The sequence below is a fragment of the Danio aesculapii genome, chromosome 12, assembly GCF_903798145.1.
Source record: "Danio aesculapii chromosome 12, fDanAes4.1, whole genome shotgun sequence".
NCBI classification, from domain to species: Eukaryota; Metazoa; Chordata; class Actinopteri; order Cypriniformes; family Danionidae; genus Danio; species Danio aesculapii.
In genome coordinates, this window is record NC_079446.1 from 25,507,769 (window position 1) to 25,530,268 (window position 22,500).

A 22,500-nucleotide genomic window follows, 5' to 3' on the forward strand; every position below is an offset into this window, starting at 1 on the left:
GCTTTATTTTAATGATACCTCCACTTTTATAGTCCGTACTACCACTAGAAAACATTATTAAGTGTGTCTGTTTAGGGATATGACCAAACATATGAACAGAAGGCAAAAACGTACGTTGAGTTGAAAAACTCTTGCCTGAATGTTTAAAACAACTTTGGAAAGAAAGAAAGCTAACATGCTAAGTTATGATACCCAGAATTGCTACCAAGCCTGTTTTAAAATGCCTACCATGTTGTAGCATGTTGTTAGCATTAATTGGCATGTTTAACATTTTTGAAGGCTAAATAATGATAATACTGAGAAATGGGATACACTGAAGTTCTCATGACATTATTATGTTAAGTACAGTTAAACAAAACTGTAATTGGTTATTATATTTATTAACTGTACTTACAATTTATTTAATAATCTTTGTAGATGTCATGTGAATTTTTAACATAACATTTATGTTAACCACCATTGTAAAAGTGAATAGCACATAGCAGGCACATACTGATATAAACAAAGATACCTTTTTCTGATACCATTGATTTGTAGGCCACAAACAACAGCAGGAAATCATTGTTGCATTTTTCCACATAGAAGAGTGTCAAGTAAAAAAATGTGATAGATTGCACATATTTCTAACATGTTTTAGCAGTTGTTTATCATGTTTTCCTAGCACGTTTCTACCATTTTTAAAATGGTTACCATGCTTTAGCATGTTTTTAACATATATTAGTGTATATTAGCGTGTTTGACATTTGTAAAGCCTAAATACTACTGAGAGATGGGATGACTGAAGTTCTCTTTTTTTCAATAATATTTGACCAAAATTGTATTTATTGATTTATTTACGAACTTTAATTTCCTTTTGTTTAATACACTTTGTCATATTTGCCAATGTCGAGGTTGTTTTTACATAGTGATATTTATCTTTACCATCACTGTTAAAGCGAATAGCACATAAACAAAGATGTCTGCGTGAAACATGATTAAATATATTATTATTTTCCAGATACCGATGTTTTTGTCCACACCTCAGCATGAAGTCATTGTTGTGTTTTTCCACATTGAAAAGTTTTAAATCAAAAATGTGATAGATTTCACATATTTCTAACATGCTTTAGCATTTGTCTGTCATGTTTTGCTAGCACATTTCTAGCATTTTTAAAAATGGCTACCATGTTTTTAGCACTAATTAGCATGTTTGACATTTGTAAAGGCTAAATACTACTGAGAGATGGGATGCACTAAAGTTCTCAATATTTTTATTTTTGTTTGTAAAATTTGACCAATATGTAATTCATTGATTTATTTACTAACTTTAACTTTATCAATATTAGTAAACTTTGTCATATTTGCAGATGTATAGGATGTTTTTACATAGTAACATTTATCTTTACCATAACTGTTAAAGCGAATAGCACATAAACAAAGATATCTACGTGAAACGTGATTTAAAATGATATTTTCCCCCTGATCCCTTTAGTATTAGTAGCTGTCTATCATGTTTTGCTAGCACATTTCTAGCATTTTGACAAAAAGCTACCATGTTTTAGCATGGTTTTAGCATTAGTAAGCATGTTTGACATTTGTAAAGCCTAAAAACTACTGAGAGATGGGATGCACTAAAGTTCTCGTTACTTTTTTTAGTAATATTTTACTAAATTTGTATTTATTCATTTATTTACTAACTTTAATTTCATTTTATTTAATACACTTTGTCATATTTGTGGATAACATTTTTCTTTACCATCACTATTAAAGCAAATAGCACATAAACAAAAATATCTATGCGTAACATGATGAAATATGTTATTTTTTCCCCAGATATCATTGTTTTTGTTGTCCACACTACAGCAGGACTTTTTTTTTCACATTTTTCCACATAGTAGAATGTTATGTCAAATACGCAGTGCAATGTGTCTTCTAACGTATCAGTATTAGTTTAGATCTTGCCAAAGGCTTTCTGACAGCTATGAGTGAAACCTGCTTAATATATGAAATGCGTTTCATGTCTCAGAAGCTTCCCATGTTTTTTTACACAACATGCCCTAGGCACTTTACTAACAGGCTGTTTGCTTCCATGACGATGCACACAGACTTTGCACTGAGTGAAATCCGTGGCTCAATATGGATTGTGGGTCGTTATTGACATTTAGCTTTTTTTCTGCACAGATTGAACGCCGTATGGAGTTGGTGCGGGTCGTTTCGCACAACACGCACAAAAGAATGGCAGTGTGTTTGCAGGGGCAGATTGGCACCGATGCTGAGAAGAGACATGTAAGGGCATAACGGTGCTTATGGCTGCACAAAATGTCAGTCATCATCAAATATTTTGGATTGCATGTAATGTTGCACAAACTCCCTGTGTTTCTGTCACAGAAAAAGCTTCCACTGACAGCGCTGTCACAGGCCATGCAGGACGGGGGGAACCAGCTGGGGGAGGACTCTCTGATTGGGTAAAATGGCATGACATCATCATCGATTTACACTCAAGGCTGCTTCTTTATTGTTATATCGGGAATTGATCATCGCGTTGTATTATTAATATGAGATGATGACTCCGAGTTTTATATGTTGCTGAGCTTGATCATTAAATTGCTAGAAAATGAGTAAAACCTTTATAATATTACAAGATTGAATGTTATTAATCATCATTTACAGTTTACAGAAATTTTGCTCCTTTAATCTTATTGTTAAAAAATACAGAACAATAATTTTTAATTAATGAATAATGAATGAATGAATTTATTTGTTGTTTATTTATTTATTTAGTACTGTCCTGAACAAGGTATTTTCTTTTTTTATACTTGGTTTTTATGAATTTTTTTAGGAACATATAACCATTGGGAAACAAACAAACAAACAAAAAATAATAATACATATATACAGTACATACATATACATACATACATACAGTTGAAGTCATAATTATTATCTAGCCGAAATAAAACAAATAAGACTTTCTCCAGAAGAAAAAATATTATCAGACATACTATGAAAATTTTCTTGCTCTGTTAAACATCATTTGGAAAATATTTAAAAAAAGAAAAAAAAGCTCAAAGGGGGGCTAATAATTCTGACTTCAACTGTACATACGTACATGTATGCATATATACATAAATACATCCATTCCACACATGTATATCTATATACATATATATATATATATATATATATATATATATATATATAAAATATTAAATTAACCTCATCAAGAAAATATATAAATAGAATCAGTATAAAATATAATAAAAGGTTGCCAAACATATTCTCGCTATGATGCATAGTTTCTAGAATTAAGTAAATATTAAATTATAGATAATTGTATTGTCGTTGTGGAGAAAGCCAGCCATTTACTCCATTTCTTTTCAAAGATCTCCATTTGTAATCAAAGTGCATGAGTCATTTTTTTCATTTTCTCAACTGCTGCTATTATTTGGAACTATTCATCTTTAGTTGGTGGGTCTTCTTTATACCATTTCCAGGTTATAGCTTTTTTTACTTGTTGCCAAAAATAACTTAAATGGATGTCTATCTTCCTTTTAAGTTTAATAGGAATATCTCTTAGATGAAGTACTTCGAATGATCTAGGAAAATCAGAGTTCAAAAATATTGAAAACTGTTCATTTTTAAACACTACCAGAATATATGGTATATAGAATAATATTCTACCCCACAGTTCCTTCAACAAGGATAAGGAATCCCCGATTGATATGATTTAATTCTTGGTTTAATAAAAAATCTAATCAAGTTTTTCCAACAAAACTTACACCACATTTTTGTGCTTGTTGAGGTATGTGGGACAGCACATATTTGAACCCGTTGGTCTTGATTCAAAATAATGCCTGCTTCCTTTTCCCATTTTAATCTTGTACAGTCTGTTGAGAGTCCTCTCAAATTACTTATTGCTATATATAATTTAGAAATTGTTTAGTCATACTTCTCTTATCTGAAGGAAAATCTGAACAAGCTGATTGTTGTAATCCTCATCCTGTATATTTTTTCATATAATAGTCCCGCAACTGTAAATATAAATAGATATTGGTTTAGAAGACCAAACTTGTCTTTTAAAGTTTGGAAGCATTCCATTCTGCCATCTTTTATAATTGTACAAAATGAAGAGATTCCTAAATGTACCCATTGTTTAAATCTATTATCCATAGTGAACAAGGTATTGTCATAAAAGATGTTTTCATATAGTCCACAAGACAGGAAAAGACCTGAAATTATTCGAATAACCTAAATTCCAAAATATTTTTTAAATCTGGTTTTCCACAGAAATATTAAGCTGTAACTTTTGTAACTTAAAAGAAGAAATGATTCATGAGCAACAAGTCATAATATTAGAGTGTTCCCTGAGAGGATTATGTGAGACTGGAGTAATGACGCTGAATATTTTGCTCTGTCGTCACAGGAATAATTTTCATATTAAAATGCATACACGGAGAGAGCAGTTATTTTAAGTAGAATTGTTTTAAAGGGCACCTATGATGAATATCAACTTTTATAATCTGTTTGGACAGAATTGTGTGTAGATGCAGTGTGGTCACTGTCATATTGGAGTGATATAAACATAAGAACTCTCTCTTTTCTTAATTTACTGATGTTACATTTTTTCCTCAGTCGCTTTGGTGCATTTCTAACAACACTACTTACATTTGCACAACAGTTCATGCATTTCTCAAAACAATTAGTCATTTGTGCACATCATAGTATCAGTTTCTCATTCCTTCCAACAAATTGCAAATGCTTTTGGACATTCATCAATTGCTGTAATACAACTCTCTGCTGTTTATAACATTATCATTTGCTTATGTCATGTCAGTCAAAATTAACTAAACTTGTGAATGCTGAATAGTAATTCCATATAAAACTAATAGTCCTCATTTCATTACTTGAGTCTTTACATACAAAAATGTTGAACTAGTTCTGCCAAATCTGTCAAGCAAGTTTTATTTAAAAAAAATTGAATCTTTTTTTTTTTTCTGAAAATCTCTTCTAAATTGTACAATTTCATGAATGATTTACAGACCCATGTATGTTGTAGGTTCAGTTCCAATATGTACTGCAATATTGTATACAGTTGTGCACAGCTCTACACAAAGGAAGGTCATGTTTGTTGTAAATAAAGGTGTATTTATACTTTTGCACAATGCTGTGAATAAATTAGAAATGCAAAGAGCAAACGCAGTAAACATGTGAAACATACATATTCAGTGTCTTGTACTCAGATACCTCTCTAAATTCAGTGATGTCCAACTTTACTGTAGTTTTCAAATGGCTGTGCAAATAGTATATAGTGCTGTCTTGAGTATTTTCAGGAAGTGTCACCAAAATCATTGGAAAACTGTCATAATATAAACATGACAAAGCCATTTGACTAGCTTGTTCATAAACGATGTCAGGACTTTTCATCTTGATGACACTGACACTTTCATTGACATCAATACTTGCTTTTGAGGAATGAGCTCTCCATTTTGAGCAAGTGACACGCTTTTGCAGGTTATCAACTAGGTTGTGTAATTTGTACAAATTGTTTTGAGAAATGCATTAACTGTTGTGTAAATGTAACTAGTGTTGTGAGAAATGCACCAAAGCCGCTGAGAAAAAATGTAATATAGGATTTAAATCCCAGTGATTTTGAGGCTCACTGCAACATGATGTAAGAGTGCAGTTGAGTGCCGAGTGCCGAATTTATTGACCGATGCTATGTCTCCATAATAGCATGTATACACATATCCACAGAACATTTTTTTGCAAAGAAACTGGGATTAAAACATATATTAAAACTTGTTAAAAATTGTGATCAACTGCACCTCAAAAATTATTTGTTTAAAATGTTTTTAAAACAGAGCATGTTTTGTAATAGAGTAAAAATGCCATGCAATTCTTAATCGATTTAATCATTAAGGCTGTATGGTGTCAGTAAACGTGCAAATGTAGTGTTGGTTTGTGTACTGGAAATGACATTTGTCTGAGACTCATCATTTTAGAAAAGCTTGAATAGACTCCACAACAAATACATCAAATAAACCTAAGTAAACTTATTTCAGCTTCATCTGTGTCTGTTTCTGTCACTGACAGCTGTTTATCTGAAGTAACGCGGGAAAAGCAGACATGCACATTGGAACGGTGGGCGGGGCGAAGCGGCTCATTTGGATTTAAAGCTAGAGGCTACAAAAACAGCTACATTCTAGTTTATATAATAAATAGTCTGATGAATATTTTAAGCTGAAACTTTACAGACACATTCTGGAGACACCAAAGTCTTATCTTTCATGTTGTAAAAGGGGTAAAATAGGAGCCCTTTAAGTCTTGTTTTGAGTGACTAGAGCATTTTTGGTATCTTCTGTGCAGGAAGATGATGGAGATGTGTGGAGATGCGGAGAACAGACTGGCCTCAGAGCTGATGCAGCATGAGATGAACATCGAGAAGGAGATCTTAGACCCTCTCAATCAGCTAGCAGAGGTACATACTGTCCTTCATGGATTATGCAAGCGCATTTCCCCAATTTTTATTAGGGAGCCACTGAATTTTCAGCTACCAGAAGTGATCATCTGAAAATGGCATTTTCAATGTTTAGAACAAAAAAGAAAAATAACCCATAAACCAACTAGTAACCCAAATAACCCACTCGCATTCATTTCAATGGCTTGTGCCACGCAAAGGTGGTTTGTTGTTGCACCAAAGTGCAAGATCGGTGGAGTGCATCGTAGACTAGCTTGCGTATGCGCGACGGTCAAATATTAAAAATAGTTTATTATTACGCTCTGTGGATATTCTGCTCATTTGCACATATACTTTCTATGCAAGTACTCTATGCCAAATCCATTTAAATAACGCACTGACATGACATTTCTATGTGGTTTACTTGTTCCTGCTGTTTACTATAGTGCTGCTCTGCTGTCATGACATTAGCCCGTTTCACAAATACAGACCTTTCCGGAAAATTGCTGGCGATTTTTCCAGAAAGGTCTGTATGTATGAACAGGCCCTTTTTGAAAATAAAGGTAAATTCCTTCCGGCAATTTTCCGGGATAAGAAGTTGTAACATTACCGGTAATTTGCCGGAATGCTGCGCTGTGTGAATGCAGAAGGAAGATTGCTGGAAAGAGCGTGTTCACATCTAGAACTTGCTGACTTGAGACGTCTACTTTAGCCAATCAGAACACTCACAGACGCATTCACATCCGTGCGGTTTATGAAAATAAAAGCCTTTGAATATTTTTCCAGACACATTTAGCTGCTAGATGTTAGTCAGATAACGTTTCTATGTTCCTTCACAATGCCAACTGTGTAAAAAATAATTTATAAATTGCTTATGATAACCCACTGTTTGTTTACCTTCAAGCTCTGCTTTAGTTGCTTGACATGTATACACGTGAAGCAGCCGGTAAACGCCAGCACACACACATATATTATCTCGATATGTGAAAGTGTTTCTCCATACGTTTTCATATAAGTTGTTCACAATACTTATCCATCCACAGAATTTGTAAAGTAGTCAAGTGTGTAAACATTTAGCTGCGGTTCACGTTTCTGCCTTTGGATGTCTCACAAAGCAGCTGCATAAATGATAAAGCTTTAAATAAAAGTGAAATCGCCGGACCCCTTTTACACAAAATACAAACGCTGGACCCCTTCTATGATTACCAATACAAAAGCAGCCGGTTAGAGCTCATTTCTGGTTAATGATGTCAGAATTTACCGTTATTTTGCAATGGATGTGTGAATCGTCTTTTCTAGAAAAGTTCTGGAACGTCTGTGCCTGTGTTAACAGCTTTTTTGAATTTATCAGTAAAGTCGTTCCGGAATTTTTCCGGATATTTACCGGTTTCAATGTGTTAAAGGGGCTAATGCTGGTATAAAGACACCTCTCGACTTGTTCACTGTCAATGCAATTTTTCAGCAAAATGTGGTTATTTTATTGGCTTGTGTTTTAAAAATCAGTGTAATTAAGTTGATGAGTTGAATGCTAAAAATGAAATAATAACTAATTATTACAAAGAATTTTGTATGTAGGCCAATGTATCCAGAAATTTGGTTTTGTTTTGGGCCTGGAATTTTTATTTTGGTGCAAAAAAAACGCATGCTTAGTACCTGGCTACACTGTTGTCGTTTAAAGAAAACATGGTGATTGAAGAAAAAAAACTCTGCACATGTGCCCTTAAATGTAGTTCAGTTCACTTCTAATTTGGTGAACTTTAATCCGGACATAAAATCTGACCACGCACCATTAGTGTTTACAGTGTAATTTTAAGACTGAACCTACATTACAACACATGAACTTACATGAACATTACATGTTTGTAATGAACACATTACAAACAAATGCTTTTATGATGTATATTTTGTGACAGAACTTACTAAACATGCTGGGCTAAATGTGTTCAAATTGCCTTGTGAAAAGAAACACACCCACACACACACACACACACATACACACACATAAATATAAGCTTCAATCAACAATCAATTTTCAATCAGAAGTAAACATACAGACTGTCACAAGGGGGGTGTGGCTGACAGCCGTGAGAATGGAGCTAGGCCAGTTGTACTTGATAATGAGGATCACCTGTTCACGCTCCGGTTTTAAGTCTCACAGAGGAGCGCAAGCATAAAAGGAGGAGTGACGACAGAGGAAAACGAGAGAGGATCAGGCCTGGATACTTGTTATGTTTGCTTTCAGTTTGGTGGCCGCAGGGGACTGCCTCCACCCATTTGTTTTCTGTTCATTTATTTAATACAATTATTTGAAGTTCTTCGGTTCTCCCCCTCCTCCTTCCCAATGACCAGGAGCCCATCAAACTTCATTACACATATGGAATTTTCCAGTTATGTATCAACAACAAATCTATTAATAATAATAATATTAATAATAATAATTCATTTTATTTGTAAATGGCAGCTTTCTGGACACCCAAGGTCGCCTTAAAACCGTTAATAAAACGTTGCCAAACTAAATTTTAAATGCATGTAAGGAGTTGCAGGTACAAACACATCGTGAGTAAAAAATAAAAAGATAAAGGATAATCAAAAGAAAGCCTGCCTAAAAAGATGGGTCTTGACATGACATTTAAAAGTTTGAAGACTATCACTGCTCCTTAGGTCCAGGGGAAATGAGTTCCATAGCCAAGGGACTGTGGAGCTAAAAGATCTGGCTCCCATTGTGCTTAATCGAGTGCGAGGTGGCATCAGGGAGAAAGAGATGGTAATCTAAGAGTGCGAAAAGGAGTGTAAATATGGAGAAATTCAATGAGATATTGAGGAGCAAGATTATGAAGTGCCCTAAAAGTGAGAAGTAGTATTTTAAAATCAATACGAAACTTTACCGGAAGCCAGTGAAGCTGGAGAAGAGTGGTGTGACATGCTCGTGAGTCTAGTCCTAGAGAAGACATGAGCTGCATGGTTCTGAACCAGTTGTAGTGTATGAAGAAGTTTATAAGGAAGCCTGGTGAGAAGTGCATTACAATAGTCTAGACGTTAAAGTGAGTAATGCATGGATGAGAATTGCTGTGTTATTGGTTGTGGAACGGAAGATGGAGACGAGTAATATTAGGTGGAAATATGCAGTACGCGTACTATTATTGATGTGACCCTCAAACGAGAGTGTGCTATCCAAGATGACACATAAGCAATTGACCTGCAGAGAGGGGTAAATTGTGCTATTATCAATATCTCTTGTAAAATTATCAGATTTATCCAAAACACTTTTAGTCCCAATGAGTCCAATATTAAATTGAACTGTATTTACGACAGAATAAAATGGGGGGGGGGACACCCACAAAATAAACAGAAATCATAGAGGCATTCACTGTAAATAAATATATATATTTTTTAAATATCAAGCCTAAGACATTTTTAAAGAGGACTTGAGACTAATTGGATTTGGTAGGTGTGCTTATACTCTCTTGTGTGGCACAAATTCAAATCTCTGTGTGCTTTCTTGTTTTTACTTGTTTCAGGTCATAAAAACATGACTTTCTTTTCGGCTTAGTCCCTTTATTAGTCAGTGGCCGCCACAGCGGAATGAACCGCCAGCTTATCCAACATATGTTTTACATAGCGGATGCCCTCACAGCTGCAACCCATCACTGGGAAACATCCATACACTTTCATACACATGCACTACGGACAGTTTAGCTTACCCAATTCACCTTTACCACATGCCAATGGCTATTTTTCCCCCAATATTTTTTTTTTTTGAGTTTGTATATCTTCATGTTGAACAGAAGACATAAACTCAAACAGCTCAACAAGAGGAGGATGTGTAAATGATGGCAGACTTTAAGTTTTTTGGGTGAACTATTCCTTAAATAAATACAACATAAACTTTAGAAGCCGTTTGTCATTACATTTTTTTTGATTTAGTTTAACTTGTTGCACTGAATTTAATTAAAAAAAACTTTTTAAACCAAAATGAAAATGTTGAATTAAAACCATTTCTTATCAATAGTATAATAACAATGTTGTCAGCCAGAATGTTTATTTCAGTACGTTGATGTACCTCCAGCTAAAATTTAAAAATAAATAGGGAGGGGGCTATTTTTTTGCATAGCATTTGTCATGGCAAACTAACAGTAAGAGGCACATGGTTAAGAATAATATCAAACTGGAATAGTCCACCAAACGCAGAAGCAAATTGTCAGACTTTGATTAAAGATTACCACAGCAAACTTTTTTCCCCGTGGAGTAACATGCACAGATTAATTGCTGCCTAAAGAAAAACAATGTGGCACTAGCAAAATAAACACTCTAAAGTTTGACTTCACACAGACTTTAAAATCAATGTCTATCATAATCTTCTTGTTTTGTCAGTTTGACATTCCTAACATCCTGAAACAGAGGAGGCAGTTAGCCAAGCTGGTGCTGGACTATGATTCTGCCCGGGCAAGGTAAAGTTTCTATTACACATATTGTTTTATTATATATCGTACCTGTATTTTTACCCACCTAACAACTGAAATGGTCTTTTCACAGGTGGTTGCAGGCGACCAAGTCAATAATCTCAGGAACAAACACACAAGCACTGACAGCCAAAGCAGACTCGCTTAAAGAAGAAGTCGACGAAGCTATGAACAAAATGGAGCTGTGTAAGGTACTGATGGGCAGACAAGCATAAACATGCCTTACTCTTATGAGTCGCTTTAGTTATGGATTTTAAAATATGGTGGCAGGGGTGTGAGAAGCATCTCACACCTCATTGGCTTGGTTTATTTATTCATTTATTAATTTTCCTTCGGCTTAGTCCCTATTTATCAGGGGTTGCCACAGCGGAATGAACAGCCAACTTATCCAGCATATGTTTTACACAGTGGACGCTCTTTCTGCTTCAAGCCAGTACTGGGCAACATCCATACACACTCATTCACACACATACACAATGGCCAATTTTGTTTATTCAATTCACCTCTAGTGCATGTCTTTGGACTTGTAGGGGAAACCGATGCACCCGGAGGAAACCCACGCAGAAACTCCACACAGAAATGCCAACTGGCCCAGCCATATTTGACCTTGTTGCTGTGAGGTGACAGTGCAAACCACTGAGCCACTGTATTGCCCTGGCTTGGTTTATGAATATTATATAGATGACATACTGTAGCTTTTGCATGGCTGTCCTAACAGATTTGCCAGAAAGAAGGTACTGCATGTGGGTTTTACTCATAGGAGAATTATATGAAATGGGGAAAAACACATGATGTACAATCAGATCTTACACGAACAACTACATTAACTTCACATTATTATTATTATTATTATTATGAGGCAAATTACACCAAGCTGAGTATAAAACTCATGCTTTTAGCCTTGGATTTGCCCCACTCAACATATATATAGGATTCGCCCCACTCAACACACACACACATATATATACATACATACATACATACATACATACATACATATATATACATATACATATATATACATATATATACATATATATATATAGAGAGAGAGAGAGAGAGAGAGAGATACACTCATACATACATACATGCATACATAGATAGATAGATACATATAGATATATACACTAGATATCGCATATTCACCATGTGTATGCGTCAATAGCGCTGCCACTTTGTACAGCTCCCAGGACAAATGTCATTCAACTGCACTAGTCAAGACTAAAGTCAATGTGAAGATGCTAGATAAATGCGCATAAAAATAGGTGGATAAAAACATAGCTATTGACATCCAGTGGAAAAAATACACTGTAAGTCAAAGACTACCGGTTTCTTTTCTCTTTTGTGTTGTCGAAAAATAAAAATTCTGTCATCGTTTACTTACTCTTGACTTGTTCCAAACCTGTTCTGGGTGAGTAAACGATGACAGAATTTACATTTATGAGTGAACTATTAATATAAGAAACAAAAATCTCCCAAATCAGTCTGAAATCAGCCCAGACATTAGTTTAGTTTAATACTAAATTCATCCGACCTGTAGTCAAACTGTTGAGGTACACTATGCTGACTGATTTATGATTTGGTGATTGTTTTAACTTCAAAAATTCAATTGTATAATTGTGTTATAATTATAAAGAAGTTTTAACTCCAACAGAAGTCCTTTTTTCCCCCTCACAACAGTTAAGACTGTGCGTGTGTGCTCCTGTACAGCACCGCTTTGAATGCCAGAGAACGCGTTACTGATAAAACATATAGCTGAGTACAAGCCAATCTAGATAAAAGCATCTGCCAGAAGCATAATGTAATGTTGCATAATTTAATGTAGCATAATTTGTCAAGAGGTTAACCACAGTGCTTATTCCCTGTAATATCCAATTTCAATCTCTGCACAGTCAAACGCAATGCAGATTCTTATTTTTATTTTTTCAGGATCAACTTTCAGCAGACATGTACAACTTCTTCTCAAAGGAGGCAGACTATGCCCGCTACTATGTAATGGTAAGAAGCCTTTTGTTTGTCATCCGCTGATTGAATAACTCAGTTGCTATGTTTATCCCTGTTCAGTTCCATGTTTATTCTGCCCATTGTTCGTTCTGCTGTGTGTCAATGTCTGCTCTGTTCTCAGTTATTAGAGGCACAGGCGGATTACCACAGAAAATCTCTCACCTTGCTCGAGAGCGTCCTGCCAAACATTCAGGCTCAACAAGGTGACAACACACATTCTTGATGTTTCTTAGAAACTGACAATTCTATCAGTGAAACTTTTTAGTGACTAATAGGCAACTGCAAAAACACACTGCATGTTTTTCGAATCACTGGCAACGTTCATAGTGCTGATAAATAAAGCTGTCATTTGCTTTTTAGTGCTTAATACTGTTTTACACACAGACACTCCTCATTTATAGGAGTAACATCCAGTGTTGGGTAAATTGCTTCAAGAAGTTCAAAGTAATGAACTTCTAATTACATAATTTTAAATTTAAATTATCTAAATTACTTGTCTGAAAAGTAATTTATTTACTGAATAAAGATTTAAATGTTTTTACTCAAAACTACTGAAAATCTCTGTGAATCTCGACAAAATATGTCACAATTTTGTAACCTTTTTTACAAAATTTTATGTTTTTACTTCTAAAATCTTGTCTAAATCTGAGGTCCGTTCTTCTTACGTGGATTACTCGGTTACAGGGTGTCCGTGGGGTCTTAAAAAGTATTAAAAGTTGATAAATCAGTTATGAGAAAATTAAGACCCTTAAATGTTATTAAAAAGTCTTAATTGTGTTTTTGCGAGTTCTTAAATTTTGTCCAAGCGTTGTCCAAAGTGTTTCTAAATGACTCCAAAAAAGCATAAATATATATTTTTTCTCCTAATATTAACAACTGCATGCTCAATCCACAAGATTAGTTCAGGCCGGGGCACGTCTGGCCTCCGTCCGGGTGTTGTCACGTAATTTGTGACAAACGCGGTAAGGTGATGTGGTGCTCTCCACATGTAGCGAAACCATAAGTTTGTGTACTCCTGGTTAGAGAAAGACTTGTTTAAACAGTGGCTGAAGCCTGTCGCTGAAAACAACCATGTAATTTATTCTTTCAAGCTTTGTTTCTTCTGAGCTTATCTGAGTTCTGTTGCATGGTTGTGCTCCATTGATTTATTTAACAACAACTGTTTATTAACAACTGTTTATTAAGTTAAAGGCTTGATACTAATTAGAAGTGGCGATAAGGTCTTAAAATATTAAGAAGGTCTTTGAAAAGTCTTAAAACGGTATTAAAATTACCTTTAGGATTCCTGCATATACACTGAATTAGCTGGATTTGGTTATTGACGGTTTGACACAATCCAGGATAATTTCATTCAGTAACACTTTATAATAACTACACACTATAAATCATTTATTAACCATTAGCAAATAGTAAATTCATTATCTGTTAAGCATTAACTCTACATTAATAAGCGTTAGTAAGCAGTTTATAACTGCAGCTACAAATGCTCTATTCTTGACTTACAAACATATTTATAATGTGCTTAATAATTGTACTTTCATACTTTAAGGATTTATTTTTCATTACTAAATTAAGTATCGCATTATTTACAAACCATTTGTATTTAAAAGTAGTTGAGGGTTTTTAGAATAATTCAGTATGAGTTAGTAAATGATTAATAAACTATTAAAATCAATGTTTATATGTCTTATTATTCAGGCATATATTAAGGGTTACTATGTATGTTAATAAATGCTTTATTAACTCAACTTCATCTAGTTTTGTGACCTAATCTAAAGTGAGGACTATTTATGCTTTATAAATCCCTTATAAATGACAAATAAAGACTCAGTTAAATTCTAAACAGGAAAAATGACATTATTCATTTCTTTTCGTTTAAAGATACACAAATAAAACTACTTCAAATGAAAAATAAATCTTTGCAACCTTATCTAAAATAAAATAACTGTAGAGTTTAAACATTGCGTCTTATATTGTTAAATTATTATATTGTTGTTGTTGTTTTATGTCGTATTTTGACACTCCTGTTATTTTGAAACATTTAAAGTTTTAAATGTTTAAACTTTACAGTAATTTTATTTTTTAGAAAAGATTGCAAAAATTATTGTTCATTTGATTCCGAGCCTTTATTTGTCATTTATAAGGGATTTATAAAGCATAAATAGTCCTCACTTTAGATTAGGTCACAAAATTGCGTGTAGTTGAGTTAATAAAGCATTTATTAACATATTAGTTAAATATTAGTATATGCCTGAATAATAAGATATGTAAATGTTGATTTCAATAGTTTATTAATCATTTACTAACTCATTCTGAATGATCCTAAAAACCTCCGACTACTCTTAAATACAACTGGTTTGTAAATAATGCAGTACTTAATTTAGTAATGAAAAATAAATCATTAACTAAGTATGAAAATACAATTATTAGGCACATTATATCTGTGCTTATAAGTCAAGAATAGAGCATTTGTAGCTGCAGTTATAAACTGCTTACTAACGTTTATTAATGTAGAGTTAATGCTTAACAAATAATGAATTCACTAGATGCTAATGCTTAGTAAATGATTCATAGTGTGTAGTTTTTATAAAGTGTTATTTCATTCTTCAAAAATCATCCGAAAGTTCTTGTCATAGTCTGGTAGCACACCTTTACCAATATCAATGCTTTTTTGATGCAAAATTAATTTCTACAGCCAGTTATTTCTCACGCCAAATAAGAAACTTGATTAGGTCGAGGCTAATATGATAAAGAAAATCTTCTCTAATTGTAAAATGAAATAAATTGCTAAATACTTTTGACTCGACACATGAAGCCCACAGCAAGTGTTAAGTTATTGCGTATCATATTTAACAAACCCTTTACTATGAATTTTATGTAATTTTGCTCACATCTATAATTGAATATTAATCAGATGATGTCATAATGCTGCTGTGTCGTCAGCCAATTGCATTGCTGATCATGATTTTGAGGATTGATAGATCTGTCCTTCATAACGTACGCAGAGATCCATTCATCCAGACATTTTAATCTGATTCGCAAACTTGTTTGAAGAACCAAATTAGCCTGTGGTCTGTTATCAAGATTAAAAGATCCAGGATTTGTCAAATCATCTTAGATCATTTAAGCGAGGTACGAAGAACGGACCCCTGGTCTTTAAGCTTTATTTAAAAAAATAATACTTAAGCATTTTAATAACAAATATAATATTATTTAGTTAAGAAACACAAATACTCTGCTAAAAAAGTTTTTGTTAAATATTATATGTGTAAAACATGAAACTTTTAAAGCAGTGACACCATTTTCATTGACTTTTTTTTACTTGTTTTTAAAAACATTATGCAAATATCACTTTTGTAAGGGGTTTAAACACAGTTGTGTGGCAACAGTGTATGAATATAGCCACCCTCTATGGTAAACAATGATTAAGTCTATTTTCTATAATCACACTTGATAAAAACAGTCTGCAGTTTGTAACCCTGATCTCTTTTGAAAAGAAGTGCTGGGATCACAGTCTCGTTTAAATTTAAAGTGACAGTCAACAAAATGAATCAAAGCCTAAAAGGGGTACTTTCAAAAAGTGTGATATATTGTCCTGAAACTTCACGACATCGCAAAATCAGAGTCTTATTTTACATCTTGTAAAAAGAGGCATGATAGGTCCCATTTAAAGGGCACATAGGTTACCCCTTTTTTATATTTAATATAAGTCTTTTGTGTCCCCAGAATGTGTCTGTAAAGTTTCAGCTTAAAACACCCATCAGATTATTTATTATAGCTGTTTGAAGTGTCTATATTATAGCTGGAAATATAGCTGGAGTTTTGCTGTTTAAAACATGCTCTGCTTTAAAACATTTTAAACTTGTAAAACTCACTCTTGATCACGTTTGATGATTGATTGATGATCCTAGCGAACTGAACAGACCTTTTATTCCCGGCTGTTTTGCGCTCGTCCTCTCTTGTTGATATGATTATACATGTGACTACCGGACATGTTAATGCGCGCAGCTGTCAATCAATATTGGTGGGCGGGGGGACCGCACTCCTACGTAAAGTTGCGGTCGATCTGAAAACAGCTTCAATTGGTCCACCGTTTTTATGTTGTTACATTTGGAAAAAAAAAGGACTGGGTGTGTTTATTTCACCTCAATATGACAGTTTATACACTATACTTACACACATTTCTGTCTAAACAGCTTGAAAAGTACATTTTTCACCATAGGTGCCCTTTAAGCACATGCAATTTCTTGCCAGATGTAACTTTTAGTTTAAACAAATATTCTGCAAAACATATTTACATAACAAAAGTAAAATGTCTCTGCTTCTCTAAATTGATTTATATAGAACTGCTAAATTTAATTGCTGTAATTAAGGGAAGTACATTATAAGTAACTTTAATATGTTTAATAATGAATAGTAATCAGTGGATAAGTAATTTAATTAAAGTAGTTACTTTGTAAAACATTACACCCAACCCTGTTGACAACCTCATTCTACAACTGAATTTCCAGTAGTGAGAACTGCATCTATAACAATTCCAAGCAGTGAGTGGAGAACCAAAATAAACATCTGTTATGATTAATATTGCATGTAAAACATGTGTCTGTTTTTAATGCACCAAATGAAAAATCTGACTACAAATCTTGACTCATTTATGTTGTCAGATCTTTTTAGAAAATAAACATAACCACGATGTTACACCCCGTCTAGGGGTAACGACGCTACATGAATGGGAAAACTGCACACATAACGCTGCTTAAGAAAATAAAAGGGATTTTATTTTCACAGTGGTTTTCTCAAACAAAATTTGTCTCTTTTTTTTCAACTTCAGGGGCTGACTAAGCCAAAATAATAAACAAAGCCATCTAAATTCAAATTCTCTCTAAATTTCCTATTTTCAGCAAAAGAAAATAAAATAAAATACACCTTCTTACCTAACTCCCTTGTCCACAAAAACAATCAATAAAAAGTAGGTAGAAAAGAAAATGGCGTCAAGCTCCTTGCTTACTATGTACAAATATTTTCAATCAGCAAAAAAATCCAAAAAGGGCATAACAGTAGTCAAAACAAATCCAAACTCCTATTTATCCAAAAATAAAAAGAAAATGCCAGACAGAATCTGGAAATTTTTTTTTTGCTATTTCTGGAGAGAATTTTGTAAAAAATCTGCAGATTTATGCAGAATGATTTTTAGGAATACCATAACTGAAAATGTAATATATGAAATCAACAAATAATACCTTTTTAACTTTTATTTAATGTCTACAATGCAAATCCAATTAGATCCACTTATTTGGTAAACACAAAGCAAGTCTCTCGTATAATATCTCTACTAAACGACAGAAGATATTACTTTACAAACTGTTTTGTAAATATATCATATGAACATTTTAATACTATTATTATTACATGACAATAGTATCAGTGAAATGAATTTAAAAACTGAATAAATATAAATTTACACACATTTACACAAGTAAATACACAGACTCTGTGGAAATCTGCGGCTTTCTGTGCACGCAGATTCCGTGTGAGCCTAGTCATGACCAATGCATCTGACTTGAACATCATAGCAGTCATACTAACTGTATAACGTATAAGACTGACATGTCATATTTACTTTTGAAGCTTCTATTGACATTTTAAGCTTGGAATGACTCTCTCATCATATTTTATAAAGTGTTTACTCTAAAAATTGTATTTTTTTGTAATATAGTCTATAGTCTGCAGATTTTCACTGCAGTAAAGATTTTTTTTTTTTTAAGTTTGAAGACATGTTTGAGTAATGTTATTCGCTATCAGAAAGTTATGTATTTGTTAGCACAAAGTTGCTAGGCAACAGAAACATGCATATTGAAGGCAAAAGTCGCAGACACTGAAATGCATGTGGTCGATTTGAACGTTATGGCTGTTCAAGGTTGAAATACACGACTCTTTTGTGTTTTGTAATTTTTTAAAAATTAATAAAAATGTTAGATTTGAAATGTATACACATTTAGGAAAAGTCACGGTACTATAGTTGTATGGGTTTTATTTTAACAAAGACACTCTAAATAAAAATAAAATTTAAAAACAAGTGTTAATGCAGAAACAAAGTAAAATGTATTATTTTATGAGACAAGACTAAATCTCTAACATTTTAGAGGCCTCTAACATAATGTTTTTTTTGGTTGCTATATTGTACTATTATATACTATATACTATTATCATTTTGGGGTCAGCTATCCCTTTAAGGAAGATTGTGTACTTAGAAGGTCATAATTTTCTCATGTCATCCTCAAATTGTTCTGAGCCATTTCTTTCATCTGCTGAGCACAAAAGAAAATATTTCAAGAATGTTGAAAACAGACCGTTTTGGTTCCCATTGAGTTTCATTTGATATTTTTACTGTAAATACAGTGGAAATCAATGGGAAGCAAAACGGTTTAGTTAGTAACATTCTTAAGAATATTATTTGTCTTGCACAGAAGACAAAAAGGTGTTCAGGTTTGAAACAATATGAGGGTGAATAAATCATGAGCTAATTTTTCGTTGAAGGGATACTTTACCCGAAAATGAACTTTTCCTCACTGTTTACTCCAAGGTGTCCGCTAAATTTTAGGCCTTTAAAAGTCTCAAATTTACAGAATTATTTTCATGTATGTCTCAATCATTTTAAACTTCTTAATTGTCTTAATTAGGTGTGCAAAGCTACCCAATCGTTTTTTACACATATCCAATCACCAACAATATAAAATCTCAATAAAACTTTTAGCAAAACTCTATTTATAATTAATACTGTAACAGTTTTTTTGTGCATACATTTAGTTTATTTAAGTTTTTATTTTTAAAGAGTTTATTTTTTAAGTTAGTATGTATACAACTATGGTCTGCTTGTTTTGACACATTATTTTAAATATATGGCTAAGACATAACTCATTAGAATTCATTTTTTGATGGGTCAAGTAAAAAAAATTATGCTGGGCCATTAAAAAATCCTTAGCATTAAGCCCTATATATGTCTAAAATGTAATTCTTGATGGCCTTGTTTTTTTATTTGACTTTGTGAAGCCTGCAGAAACCCTGTACTCGTCCTCAAATGCTTCTGAACTCCTCTGTTGAACACAAACAATGATATTTTAAAGAATGTTGGGAACCAGCAGCTAAAAAATACATTTAGCCTGATGTTGTTTTCCTGTGTGTTTTCTGTGCAGTCCACTCAGGCGCTTAATTGCTTTCGTTCTCATTTGTGCCTGTAAAACTGGCACTTAAGTGCTATAAATTGTTGTTGTTGTGATGTTTTCCTGCGGGCACACATGAGGCAAACAGACTTGAGATCCCAGCATGTGGACCATGAGTAATACTTCTCACATCTCTCCCACCTGGTTCATCTGCCTTTTTCAGAAACAGTAAGAAAACAAAAGACAGCTTGAAGAGTGGATGTCACAGCAGGACACAGTGTTTAGTTTATCTTCAAAGTAGATGAATTTTTCGTCTGCAAATCTATTGGTTATATTAATAGTCTAATCATTTCAGATGATATATCTAATCAGCAAGTGTTTTGTTCTGGACAGACTCGTGGAGTGAGAAGCCAGCTTTTGGAACGGCTCTGGACGAGCACCTGAAGCGCAGCAGCAGAGAGATCGCTCTGCCCATAGAGGCGTGTGTCATGATGCTGCTGGAGACGGGAATGAAAGAGGAGGTACATGAAATGTATTGGAAAATATTTTTGCATAATGTACTGTGATATAAAGAGACAGGGTTGTTTACTAAAAGGTTAGTTCACCCAAAATGAAAATCCATGATTTACTCACCCTCAAGGCATCCTTCCCACTTTGTTCTGGCCTCTGGCTTTTTTGATCTTACATAACATTCAGTTCAAGTCAGAATTATTAGCTCTCCTGAATTTTTAGGCCCATTGTATATTTTTTCACAATTTCTGTTTAACCAGAAGAAGATTTTTTTTTTCAACACATTGCTAAATATAATAGTTTTAAAAATTGATTTCTTTTATTTTTGCCATGATGACAGTAGATAATACTTTACTAGATATTTTTCAAGATACTTGCATTCAGCTTGAAGTGCAATTTAAAGGCTTAACTAGGTTAATTAGGCCAGTTAGGGTATTAGGCAAGTCATTGTATAACGATGGTTTATTCTGTAGACAATGGAAAAATATTGCTTAAGGGGTTCAATAATATTTACCTATTAAAAACTGCTTTTAAAAGATTCCTGGGAGAAAGATTTAGGCATTCAAATTACCAATGAGGACTGGGAAAAGTCTGTCATGGTCATAAGTACATGTTCTATTAACTCCAGACATCAACTAATCCAATATAAAGTAGTACATCGGCTTCATTATTCTAGGGTTAAACTTAATAAATTCTACCCCTCCATTTCCTCTAAATGTAACAAATGTGAATCTGCGGAAGGCTCTTTAGGACATCTTTTTTGGTCATGCCCAAAACTTTTTGAGTTTTGGAGCGAAATTTTCAACTTCTACTCTGAGGCTTATTCTTGTGACCTTGATCCAGCAATCGCTGTTTTTGGTTGGTCTGACTCACTTCGTGGGTTTAGTCATCAAATGAAAAAAGCTGTTCAATATGGAATGGTGTTAGCTAAAAAAATTATTCTTTATTTATGGAAAAAGCCATCAAAACCACTTTTTAAATCCTGGCTTTTAGAACTCTCTACCACTTTACATTTAGAGAGGTTAAGACACAATCTTTCTGATAACATTGCCGGCTTTGAAGCCACCTGGAAACCCTTTTTTAATTATTTATCAAATGCCCAGGATAACAGTTTAAAGGTATAACCCTGTTATCATCTACAAGATCACCATATTGCCTGCGCCCACTGGCCTAGATATAAATGTGTAACATTGTTGACCCATGTATAATATTGGAGGAACTGGTGTAATAATGGTTTAAAATCTTTTTTTCTGTCTTTTTTTTTATATATTTTTTTTCCCGTTGCTTCTGTTTTGTCTTTATAATCGTTGTTGCTTTCTGTATCGCTCTGTGTTGTTATAAGAAAATAAAATATAATATTCAAAAAAAAAAAACTGCTTTTATTCCAGCCAAAATAAAATAAGACTTTCTCTTTAAGAAAAAATATGATCGAAAATACTGTGAAAATTTCTTCTTCTGTTAAACATCATTTGGGAAATATTTTTAAAAAAGAAAAGAAAATGTCACAAGAGGTCTAATAATTTTCACTTCAACTGTACCTTGGAATGTTGCGACTGACCAGTCTAAATCAAGTATTACAGACAGCCTCGTAGGAGTGTCAAAATGAATTGTTTCTTTGGTGCACCGCAGTGTAGACGCAGACAGTTCAGTATCGGTTCAGTAATAGATACTAACCGGTTATTACATACTGCCACCATTTATCTCATATGCATAAATGGTGCAGCTCTGCACGAGACGTTTGGTCAGCGGAGAAATTAAAATGGTCGTGCCCAACTGAGTCTGGTTTCTCTCAAGGTTTTTTTTTTCTTCACTTCTGCCATTAGTGAAGTCTTTTTTTTTCCCTCTCCGCTGTCGCCTCTGGCTTGCATGGTTCGGGATCTATAGAGCTGCGCATCGTTGGATTTGCTCTTCAATATTTGGACTCTCAGTA

The 22,500-nt window shown here is 33.6% G+C and overlaps 1 protein-coding gene across 2 annotated transcripts in view; it reads left to right on the top strand.

The window, feature by feature from the left end:
• The window catches only part of arhgap17a (Rho GTPase activating protein 17a), a 76,140-nt gene that overhangs the window by 34,731 nt on the left and 18,909 nt on the right, over positions 1 to 22,500 (top strand). For both annotated transcript variants that reach the window (XM_056469408.1, XM_056469409.1), the window contains exons 3-10: positions 2,161 to 2,265; positions 2,368 to 2,444; positions 6,346 to 6,457; positions 10,808 to 10,884; positions 10,970 to 11,087; positions 12,826 to 12,894; positions 13,022 to 13,103; positions 20,454 to 20,581. In XM_056469408.1, the coding sequence (XP_056325383.1) occupies positions 2,161 to 2,265; positions 2,368 to 2,444; positions 6,346 to 6,457; positions 10,808 to 10,884; positions 10,970 to 11,087; positions 12,826 to 12,894; positions 13,022 to 13,103; positions 20,454 to 20,581 (768 nt within the window). The remainder of the gene's footprint in view (positions 1 to 2,160; positions 2,266 to 2,367; positions 2,445 to 6,345; positions 6,458 to 10,807; positions 10,885 to 10,969; positions 11,088 to 12,825; positions 12,895 to 13,021; positions 13,104 to 20,453; positions 20,582 to 22,500) is intronic.